The sequence below is a fragment of the Gopherus evgoodei genome, chromosome 4 (assembly GCF_007399415.2).
Source record: "Gopherus evgoodei ecotype Sinaloan lineage chromosome 4, rGopEvg1_v1.p, whole genome shotgun sequence".
Taxonomy (NCBI): domain Eukaryota; kingdom Metazoa; phylum Chordata; order Testudines; family Testudinidae; genus Gopherus; species Gopherus evgoodei.
Window position 1 is genome coordinate 148,055,009 of NC_044325.1, and position 12,013 is coordinate 148,067,021.

A 12,013-nucleotide genomic window follows, 5' to 3' on the forward strand; every position below is an offset into this window, starting at 1 on the left:
ACTTAAAACACAATGATACTAAGTCATACTCATGCTTTCTCAGGTTGGGTTGAAAAGGGTTTTGTCCCGTCTACACTAGCAGTGACTTTCCTATACTAACATGCTTGTGTCTGACAGCCAGCATTGGGTAACTTCCTAGTGTATCCTGGTTTTTGCTGACCTTGGCCATGTCACTTGATTGTCCTTGTCTTAGTCATGCCTTCTCTTGCCTGTAGTCCTTTTTTGGATTAAATAGGTTAACCCATGATACCAGAACTTGAATTCCTGAAACTAGGGACTTGATGAGACCAAGTAACTTTACAAGACATTAGTTGTAATACAAATATTAATTTGACATTCTTATGCAATTTTAAAGTAGAATTTTCCATATTGAGAAAATCTTTTCTCCTCCTTTCTTAGGAATCTGAGTAACAACAGAATAACTACCCTAGAAGCAGGCTGCCTTGATAACTTATCCAGTTCTCTAGTGGTGGTGAAACTAAACAGAAACAGAATTAGTATGATTCCACCAAAGGTCTTCAAATTGCCTCACGTGCAATTCCTGTAAGTGATGTCCCTTAAACTCAATGAACAATGCTTAAAACGTATCATTTGCTTGAGAATGTGTTCTTGGTAGATGCAAGTGTTTCTTAGTGAAAGATATCTAAACTCTTACGGCTAACTTATTTTATTTAAGGGAACTTAAAAGGAACCGGATTAAAATAGTGGAAAGTCTTACATTCCAGGGTCTGGAATCCTTAAAGTCATTAAAAATGCAGCGCAATGGGATTAGCAAACTAATGGATGGAGCATTCTTTGGATTGGATAATATGGAAGAACTGTAAGTATGGCTGCTCATAGCATTTTGTTAGGTATCCTCTTCAGGCACCAACAGGGAAAGTGGGTCCTCACTGTGTGTCTCATGATGCCTGGCTTCACTGGAATTGTTGATGAGTAGTACAGAAAATGTGTTTACGTTTCTACTCTTCACTGTGGAAGCTGATGGCTTCACATCTTTCATGGTAACTCCAAAGAGGATGTAAAGATATTACTGTCTCTCTCCCTTCTGCCAGAATCAGAAAGTGTCACCCTCTCTCTACTGCATTGATGGAATCTGTTTCCAGTATTCTTAAGATTTCTCCAGTCTTCTCATTGTCATGCACAACTATTGAGTAAACTGTAACCTTCTATGGTAGTTACATATCAATCCCTACAGCCTCAACCCTGTTACTGTGGCCCCAGCTGTTGGTGCTGTCCAAAAGCTCTGATTAGGTATGCATTTTGCCTTCCCAACCTATCCCTGAACCACTGTTCTCCAAAGAATATAGAAATGAAACAATCATTTCTGATTGGTTGTCTGATGACATTACAAATAGGATTGCCTTCCAACTAAGGTATGATTGATATTAAAGCTTGGTGTACCCATAAATTCAAGGTCCATTGGGAAGTCTCCCAGAAACTTTCCAAGAGAATCTTAAGTTCAGACTCTCACTCAGTTTTACTACTCTTGCCATCATATGAAGAACTAAGAAATGAAATTGTGCAAACTACTCCATTAAAAAAAAATGTTATGGGGGTGAGGGGTTGGGGGTGGGAAGGGGAAGCGACCTGGAGTCTCTGTTATACCTAGGTACAAGTGAGAATGCTGCTAATCCTGGACTTGCTTTATGTTAGTGGTTTAACTATAAGGTCTTGGCTTTTAGGTGTATGAATGACACAGGGGGATCTCATATGTATCACCCAAGCAGTGCTACCAAGAGATTTTAATAGTTGATTTAAAACAAGAGGCCATATCTTCTACTGGATAGAACAGATAATTTTGAGTTAAGAATAGAAGCCAGGATTCTGACTCTGCCACTGGTACGCTGTGACCTTGGGCAGTCATTTACCCTTTTTGTGGGCATCCATTTATTCCTCTGGCCTCTATAACAAGGGTATAATCTTGTCTATCCCACAGGCGTGCTACAAGGCTTAATGTTAGCAAATCATTAAGATCAACTGATGGGAAGTGCTATAAAATGTGTTATAAAAATGTGTTTCTCATTGAATGTCTACTTGGAAAACGTTTTCTTCTCTAATTCTTTAGAGAACTGGAACATAATAACCTGACAGAAATAAACAAGGGCTGGTTGTATGGCTTACGAACGTTGCAACAACTCTACGTTAGCCAAAATGCCATTAACAGGATCAGTCCAGATGCATGGGAATTCTGCCAGAGACTTTCTGAACTGTAAGTGCTGGGCTGCATTTCAGCGGGGACTTCATGACATTGGCTAGAACATGCATAGAAAATGCTGCATCTCTTTTTGCTAGGCCTTTGTCAAAACATTCTAATAGAAGTGAAAATAAATCTGAACAGGGATTCTTGATTTCTGATGACCTCATTGTCTGATATTCTTGCTGTCGGTTAGTCTCTTGTCTCTTCCCCTTACTGTGTACACTTAATGTTTCTAGAGACTTGTCGTACAACCAGCTGACCCGCCTGGATGAGTCTGCCTTTGCGGGACTTGGCTTATTGGAGAAATTAAATCTAGGTGACAACAGAATCATTCACATTGCTGATGGTGTCTTTAAAGGGCTGTCAAATCTTCAAACTCTGTAAGTGCAGAAGGGTTCCAGTTTAAAAATTCCTGTTTACTTCTGTTAGCTTCCTTAGTTGTAAAGCAAAGGCTGTGATCGCTACTGACTGTGTGAGCCTATAAAGCCTTCAATAGAAGCCTTAGTCCCTGTGGTGCTGTCATCTTGTCTTTGAAGGGATGGGGGCATTGAGAGGGCTGTCCTGTAGGAGTAATTGCTGCCAAGAGTCTTAAGCTTTTTAAAAAAAACACTAGTGCTGGCGGCAGGCAGCAGCTTGATAGCCCTGGGGAGTATCCTGTTAACCGACGGCAAGAGTCAGTGCACACCATCCTACAGTAGCAAAGAATCCTGTGGCACCTTATAGACGTCCTAACAGACGTTGTGGAGCATGAGCTTTCATGGGTGAATACCCTCTTCGTCGGATGCATGTAGTGGAAATTTCCAGGGGCAGGTAGGTGTGTGTGGGTGTGTGTATATATATATGTATATATGTATGTGTGTGTATATGCAGGCAAGAAGCAAGCTAGAGATAATGAGGATAGTTCAATCAGGGAGGATGAAGCCCTGTTCTAGCAGTTGAGGTGTGAAAACCAAGGGAGGAGAGAATGGTTTTGTAGTTGGCAAGCCATTCACAGTCTTAGTTTAATCCTGAGTCGGTGGTGTCAAATTTGCAGATGAACTGAGGCTCAGCAGTTTCTCTTTGAAGTCTGGTCCTGAAGTTTTTTTCCTGCAGGATGGCCACGTTAAGATCTGCTATTGTGTGGCCAGGGAGGTTGAAGTGTTCTACAGGTTTTTGTATATTGCCATTCCTAATATCTGATTTGTGTCCATTTATCCTTCTCCTTAGAGACTGTCCAGTTTGGCCGATGTACATAGCAGAGGGGCATTGCTGGCATATGATGGTGTTTTCACACCTCAACTGCTAGAACAGGGCCTCATCCTCCCTGATTGAACTAACCTCGTTATCTCTAGCTTGCTTCTTGCTTGCATATATATACCTGCCCCTGTAAATTTCCACTACATGCATCCGAAGAAGTGGGTATTCACCCACGAAAGCTCATGTTCCAAAACGTCTGTTAGTCTATAAGGTGCCACAGGATTCTTTGCCGCTTTTACATATCCAGACTAACACGGCTACCCCTCTGATACTCTACACCATCCTACTGGGTACTTGAAAACCATCCTCCTGCTTTGGAGGAGCTGCCTCTCTGCAGGGGACACTGGAGATGGTCTAATCATCCTTTTCATTCAGTAAGCCAACATAAGTATCAGTTGTGAGGATGCCTTGTGAACTTGGGCCCAAATGTTGCTTTTTAACTCATTCAGTTTATAGTGACTGGGTACCCTGGGAATAAACATGTAAACCAACATAAATAGTGAATCCATGTTAGGCATAAAAATTACTGTTTTAAGCCTTCCCCCTTCTCTGCCCTCCACACATGGTCACTTCACAATGCATATATAACATAACAGTGCAGAAAGATTTGCCACCTCTATTCTAAGGTGTAACTGTGCATATATTTTGATAAATTCATTAATACATGTAACTCTGACTGGATTTAGCCAGCAATAAGGATTCAATCCTGGTTCTTGCTAAAAACATCTTCAGAGCTGAACGCTTCTAATGGTTCTACACAAAGCTACCTGAAAGAGTGCAAGTTTATAAGCGTTCCGTCAGTTCATTAAGAAAGTGCCTATTTAGGCAAAATCACTGGACACCTTTATGTAAGCAGTCATATTCTGTTAACCTTAATGCAACCTTTTAATGAAACAATTAAAACTAATCTCTTAGATTTAGAGTAGCATGAAAAAGAACAAGAGCAGATTAATTATTAGGGTTCTGTTGGGCTCTTAAGGGGCGTCAAACAGCTAACAGGCAGGCCTGTTTAACAAGGCTCTGAGCATTCATGCCTCTCCGTGCGTGAGGAGCAAATTCTGTCGGTTCACACAATAAAGTTCTATTTCCCCTTCTCCCTTCCCTCTTGGTGCTTTACAACAAAAACAAAACACCGAATTGGTCCAAATAGCACAGGTATACACTCACCAAGACTCAATTTAATAGTTAAATTAATTTCCGTTGTTAGTCCTCCATCTGCCCAATGTATGTTAAGATTGACTTAAGTATTCTTTGTACCCTATGCTCTTAAACACTCCTTCTTTTAAAGATAGTAAACTTATAGGTAACCACACAGAAACTGCAGATGATATATGGGTTATATTTCTGTGGATTAAAGAATATGTGCAAAAAGAGATCAGATATCTAAAAACAGAAGTTCAAAAGTCTTAAATCTTATCACCTTGTTTACTTTATAATATTATGTCTGACTGGTCATTAACTATCCAAAGCTGTAAACTTGGCTGACCTAGAGAGCATTCCAGAAGTAGGTATTGCTACATTTATTCCCATGTAACCACAGTGTCACTTACTTGGAACAACTTTCTGATTAGAACCTCACTTTAGGGATGTGTATGTTGCCTACCCCGTAAACAAGTCTTCAAAGAGAAACTCTCTAATTTAGCATCAAAATTACTTTGGGTTTAGATTATGCAGTCTTTGCTCCCAGTCGTGAGCACTGCTACCCATTGTAGTTGGTGGGTCTGTTGTGTGCATCAGCGCTTGCCAGCATGAATGAAGTTGCACATTCTAGCTCTTCATTAGTAGTGGTGGAATTCTGGGCATCCTGGATTAAAAGGAAAGTTAATAAATGGTTCCTACCTGTGGAACATGTTTCTGCAGGTGCTGAGCCAATTACTTCAGGATTACTAAACGAATAAAAATGGCTACTGCCACGGGCAAAAAACTGGACTTGGTAGACTTTTGGTCTGTTTCAGTATATTAATGTCTATAAAGTAAAACTTCCATTCTAAGCAATGCTAACAATGGTTCTGTTTCACCATAAATACAGCAAAGAAAATAATTTTTTATGCTAAATGAGGCCCGTTCTCTATTGTCCTTAATTTTATTTAGTGTTCTTATGGCAGTTAATTTGTTGCACATGAGCACTATCGTATTGATAAATGTCTATATTTTAATGAAACATCAATTGTTTTGCGTTAATATTTCTCCCTCACAACTCGCTGGTATATCTGCAAATACCTCTATATACTAAGATATTAAAATCATAGGTAAATCCGACTTTTAGTTTAAAAGGAACTTTACTGAATCTATTATTACCCCCTCTTCCCTCCCCCCCCCCAGTGAATCATTTAATAATCCCTCCCAAACCAGGGAGTGCTGCATTGGTTTTAGTACAGAACAGCAGACTAAATTGTAAGGGCAGAAGCGCTGTGCAGGGGTCAAGCAGAAATCCCATTAGCTGGTAACAAGATTTGTGAGCAGAACACCCGCGCTGTGTTGCAAATCTCCTACTTCATGCTTGGCAGCCGTATGCTACAACCTGCATGTAATCTTTTAATATGCTAACGTTATCACAAGCCTGTCACTTGGAAGATTAACACTATGAACTTATTGCTTAATTCACTTACGCAAACAACTGGTTTCAGGAGCTCCTCCCAGTCTCTAGTAAATAGTCCATGTCACATGGTGATCACTAGCCAGGTTATTGGTCTTTACCAAATATCCAGTCAAGAGACTGTACCTCAGAGCTTCTTGGTTTTCTTTGTGATTCAGCTTGTGATGCTGTGACTTTAGGCAATTCACTTACCCACCTTGCCCCATTTGTTTCCCCATCTGTATAATGAAGTGTTTATCTTCCTGCAGGGATGTTGAGGTTCAGTGTTTGTAAAGTACTATGCAGTAGCACATTACTACTTATACACAAAGAAATTCTGTATCCCCAGTCATTAGTAACTAGCGATGATGAATATAATTTTTCCCAGGCATGTAAATGAGGCATTTATACTCTTGTAGAGATTTGCGGAACAACGAGATCTTTTGGGCCATAGAAGATTCGAATGAAGCCTTTGCAGGTCTCAGCAGCCTCAACAAACTGTATGTATTACAAGCCCTGGAAATGACGTCTTTCCAATGCATTGGAATAGAAATGAAGCCAGTAATATTTTTAATAGCGCATAGTTTGAACGCAAATATGATTAAGTCTGAGAAAAGCCTTTTCTGTTAAGAACATTTGTATTCAATGTAGTCCCTGTACTAAGTAATTTAGACTAAGGCTATTTGAACTCTTGCTTGACAATAGTATTCAGGAGTGGGTGTCTCTGATGTAGTATTGAAAATGATGGAAGTACTTGTAGGATAAAATCGCTTCCAGTCTCACTTCAGAAAACATGATTTGAGACCTGAAGTCTGTTATGCATTCTAAAATTACTGTCTGGGCTATATCTGAGGAAAGTTTTAAGTGCCAGTAGATTTTCAGGTAAAAGCTTTGCTGAAAATCATTGTTGACAATTCAACTTCTTAACGGTCAGAGCTAATGAAATTTACTTTCATCCTTTGGAAGGGCTATTAGTTAGCTCCCTTGGGTTCACTTCAGCAGGTTCCTGTCAGAATATTTGACCTTTATTTTAAAATCCTTTTGGAAAAGCAGTTACCATGTTGTTGGGTGGGAGTGTCACTGGTATGCATGCAGAACTCCTTCATACTAATGGGAAACTTGCATCCAGGTAAGGCGAGACCTAGCCACCCTTGTTCACATTGGCCAACACTACGCCACATTATATTGTATTAAAATATTTTGTCTGTTAAAGTCTTCTTTGTTGGGGCCTTGGGGGGGTTGTCTTTCAGAATCTTGCAAGGAAACCAGATCAAATCAATTACAAAGAAAGCATTCTCTGGTCTTGAAGCACTTGAACATCTGTAAGTACTTTGTTTTGTAGTTCTTGTCGCTTTTTCTGTTTATCAACCTCAGACATGTCTCTTCTTCAAACATGCAAATATCACAACTGTTCAGCATTAAAATGTAAAATGAAGTTTTCCCACTGTGACTCTTCTTGCTTAATTTACAGAGATTTGAACAACAATGCAATAATGTCTATCCAAGAAAATGCTTTTGCTCAGACTCACTTTAGTGAATTGTAAGTATATTTCTTTATTGCAAGTTAGACCATACTGTGTCCCTTATAGACTTTCCTACAGTCTTGCTTAAATATGTTCCACTTCTATTACAAAATATCAGTAAAACAAAGTAGACATCAGTGGTGGTAAATTCTATCTAAAAATTAAATTTTTAACAATGGCTATAGGGTTTATCTAATGCCTGATAGAATTTATATCATCTCTTCCTGAACATAATTACTATAAACTACAATACTTCCTTGCAGTGTTTTTCCATCTTCTTTGCTCTTTCATCTTGAGAGTGGTTCATGGGAACTCTTGCTTCGGGGTGTGGGTGTTTAAAGCAGTGCTCTGATTAATAAAAAGCTGGGGTTAGCTTTTGTTATCCCCACAATGGCAGGAGCCAGACTTCCTGGGTGTCTATAATTGGCTTTGTCACTTGGTGTTAGGAAATCCGTATCTGCATTTTTCTGTTTGACAATCCCTTGTGATGGCACGGAACGAGGTTGCATATCAGAACTGTGCTCCACCAGGCTTGGTGGAATCAAATTTCTCTGCTGTAAAAATATATATATTTAAAATGTAAAATGAGGAGTGTTCTGAAAACATATTAGAATGTGTGTGGGGGAGGAGGGAATTTTAAAGAAAAAAATTTAATATTTGTGCATGTCTGCTTTGAAATAGAACACAGAGGAAGTCTTTATATTCCTTAAGGGTCCAACATTGCAGACTGATGCTGTTATGGTCATTAATGTGGCTCTTAGCAGTACCCCACTCCTTATTACAAAATTAAATGCTTCATGTGGCCCCTCTGAAACTAAATTAAAGCTGTTGACTTGTCTACTCAAAAATCTAGCCTGGTTTTCAGACAATTAAGAGACAAAAGCCTCAGATATTCCCTGTATAAAAATTTCAAAACTTCTTGGAACTTAGCCAGTGAACAGGAGAAATGACCAAACGGAAACCTTTCCAGGGGGCTTGACTAGCCTCATGTTTTGAACCCCCTTTAGGGGGGAAAAGTCCTTGTATTACTGAAGTTTATGCAGGGATTTTACTAGCTCAGCAGATACACTTGCCAAAGGCACATGTGATCTTTAAACATGTAGAATGTTATGTAATGTTGAGAGACCCACTCACCCAGTGATATTCTATGGGAGTATAATTCATAGCTCTGTAGAAGATGAAGTCTGAATATCATGTAATCTGTTTTAAAATTATCCATCTAGTTAATCCTGGCCAGATGGGCTATTACTTAGGCCCTGGCTACACTTACAGTTCTGCAGCGCTGGTAGTTACAGCTGTGTTCGTACAGCTGTGTAGGGCCAGCGCTGCAGTGTGGCCACATTTGCAGCGCTGTTGGGAGTGGTGCATTGTGGGCAGCTATCCCAGCATTCAATTGGCTGCAACGTGCTTTTCAAAAGAGGGGTGTGGGGTGGAATGTGACAGGGAGCATGGGGGAGACAGAGAGAATGGATTTTTGGAGCTGACACTGTTCTCAGCTCCCTGCCTTGCAAGTTCTAAGGACTGGAAGACACACAGTGCCTACCTTCAATCATTTTAAAAGTTCTGACCCCTTCCCCCACCCCTCTCTCATTCACTAAATGCAAATTATGCACTCCTAAATAGCCGTCAGACCAGATAAGCATCTGCTCAACATGGACTTCCCCTTCCCCCTCTGCCGTGTGAGCGTGCTGTTTCTCTCTTCAAGCAAACAGCTGTGAACATTCCAAAGTAATTCCCCTGCCTGCCTCCGCTCGCTCAGCAAACAGGAGCTGTGTTTGTTTTTAAATAAGCAGTTTGGCTGAACTCTGAGCTCCCCCTTTCTTCCGGTTTGTTGTGGACAGGAATTCTGGGATGCCTCCTTATACACCGAAGGTCAATAAAAGCGCTGGTGGGGTCCACACTTGCTGACCAGCACTGAATCACCAGCGCTGGAATCGCTACACCCGTGGCACGACTGGGTGTACAGCCAGCGCTGCAACCAGGGAGTTGCAGCACTGGCCGTGCTTTGCAAGTGTGGCCACATCCTAAGTTGCAGCGCTGTAACCCCCTCACCAGCACTGCAACTCTCTAGTGTAGCCATGGCCTTAGTTTCACATAAGTTCACTGAGAGGAGGAGGGTAGTGAGACATGCTTTCTACATTAGGCACTCATGTGAGACTTTATTCACTGTCTTGTATGTTTTTAAAATGAGTTGTCATTCATGGACAAGAGTGGATATTGCTGAAAGGAATCTCTTATTCTTTGGTGCATGCCCTTCCTGGTTCTAAGTAAATAATCACCAGATTCACTCTCCAGAAGGGGGTGAATAATTTTTTCAGTCCAGTAAAGATTTCCTGATACGGCATTTACTGACAGCAGCCGGTAGGTATCCTAAGATCCAGATACTGTGGTGGTGGGCACTTTGTATGTATATGCCAATGCTGTTCGGCTGCTTTATGTCACCACAATAGCATAGATGAGAAATGAGTAAATTAAAACGAATGACTTTTCCTTTTTAACCTTGTTTCTGCAGGATGTTGAACACCAGCAGCCTTCTCTGTGACTGCCAGTTGAAATGGCTGCTTCAGTGGCTCGTTGACAGCCATTTACAACAGGATGTAAATGTTAGCTGTGCTCACCCTGAATGGCTAGCAGGACAAAGCATTCTCAATGTGAATCCTGAAGACTTTGTCTGTGGTTTGTATTCTTAATGACTTTGACTTAGGGGTATGGTAGTACCTAAGTAGAAAGGCACCCCTCTTGGAAACCAGACATTCATGTTGAATTGAAGGAGATTATTGGGCTGAGTAATGGAGACAAAGAAATAATTTGTGTGTGCATGCATAACTTGGCCTACCATCACTTTTTGGTTTGGCTCTTTCCGTGGCTATATATTTTTCCCAAGTTCCCTGGTTTCTATTGCACTGAGGCACTGTATAGTCTATTATAAGATTCTTCATCAATGATTTAGATAATGGCATAGAGAGTACACTTTATAAAGTTTGTGGACGATAGCAAGCTGGGAGAAGTTGCAAGTGCTTTGGAAGATAGAATTATAATTCAAAATGATCTGGACAAACTGGAGAAATGGCCTGAAGTAAATGGGATGTAATTCAATAAGGATAAATGCAGAGTACTTCACTTAGGAAGGAACAATCAGTTGCACACATACAAAATGGGAAATAACTGCCTAGGAAGTAGTATTGCAGAAAGGGATGTGGGGGTCATAGTGGACCACAAGCTAAATATGAGTTAACAGTGTAAGATGGTTGCAAAAAAAGCAAACCTCATTCTGGGATGTATTAGCAGGAGTGTTGTAGGCAAGACACTAGAAGTAATTTTCCCACTCCACTCCGCTCTGATTAGGTCTCAACTGGAGTATTGTGTCCAGTTCTGGGTGCCACATTTGAGGACAGATTAGAGAGAGTCTAGGAAGAGCAGCAAAAACTATTAAAGTTTTAGAAAACATGACCTATGAGGAAAGATGGAAAAAATTGGTTTGTTTAATCTGGAGAAGAGAAGGCTGAAAGAGGACATAAGTTTTCAAGTATATAAAAGGTTGTTATAAAGAGGAGGGAGAAAAATTATTAACCTCTGAAAATAGGACAAGAAGAAATGGGCTTAAATTGCTGCAAGGGAGGTTTAGCTTGGATATTAGGAAAAACTTCTGAATTGTCAGGGTTGTGGAACCTCCATCATTGGAGGTTTTTAAGAGCAGGTTGGACAAACACCTCTCAGGGATGGTCTAGATCAGGGGTCGGCAACTTTTCAGAGGTGTTGTGCCGAGTCTTCATTTATTCACTCTAAGATTTCGCGTGCCAGTAATACATTTTAACTTTTTTAAAAGGTCTAAGTCTATAAACTATTATATATAAAGTAAACACGTTTTTTAAAATGTTTAAGAAGCTTCATTTAAAATTAAATTAAAATTGCAGATCTTATGAGTTTAGTGCAGTGGTTCTTAACCTGGGGTGCACGCACCCCCTGGGGCAGGACCAGTGCAAGGATATTTTGCGCCCTAGGCAAAACTTCCACCTTGTGTGCCAGCCCCCCACCCCCATCCCACACATCAGTTCATTGAGGGGCAAATCCCAACGAGCCTTTATAGACCCCAGGGGCCAGCCATGCCCAGGGGCTGCTCCTCAAACCAGGTTCCCCCCTCCCCGTCCCTTGAACTCCCCTGGAGGGTGCACAGCCCCCCTGCGAGCCCTCCCCACCCCACCCAGGTGGCCCCGCCCTGAGTCCACTCACTGGCTTTGCTGGGCTTGGGCTGCTGCAGCAGCTCGGCAGGGAGGAGCCACCTTTCAGAGGCACTGGAAAGCCAGAGCATCCTGCTTGTGGCAGCAGCGAGCCCCAGCCATGGAGGAGCCAGTGCAGTACAGCGGGGCAGCAGCCCTGCAAAGGCGGCGGTGCCACTAGCGGGGAGCAGTTGCACCCTCTTGCCCCTCCTGCCCAGGGTGCGGCCCAGCACGCGGCCCAGCGCCCTCCCCCGGGGGCTCCTGC

The 12,013-nt window shown here is 41.5% G+C and overlaps 1 protein-coding gene across 5 annotated transcripts in view; it reads left to right on the forward strand.

Annotated features, from left to right (window-relative positions):
• Positions 1–12,013, forward strand: part of LRIG2 (leucine rich repeats and immunoglobulin like domains 2) — an 80,539-nt gene that overhangs the window by 17,486 nt on the left and 51,040 nt on the right. For all 5 annotated transcript variants that reach the window (XR_004000285.1, XR_004000287.1, XR_004000284.1 and 2 more), the window contains exons 5-12: positions 400–543; positions 677–820; positions 2,066–2,209; positions 2,434–2,577; positions 6,428–6,508; positions 7,259–7,330; positions 7,480–7,548; positions 10,044–10,207. Coding sequence is in view for 1 of the 5 variants with exons in the window: in XM_030561753.1 (XP_030417613.1) it covers positions 400–543; positions 677–820; positions 2,066–2,209; positions 2,434–2,577; positions 6,428–6,508; positions 7,259–7,330; positions 7,480–7,548; positions 10,044–10,207 (962 nt within the window). In the remaining 4 variants the exon portion in view is untranslated. The remainder of the gene's footprint in view (positions 1–399; positions 544–676; positions 821–2,065; positions 2,210–2,433; positions 2,578–6,427; positions 6,509–7,258; positions 7,331–7,479; positions 7,549–10,043; positions 10,208–12,013) is intronic.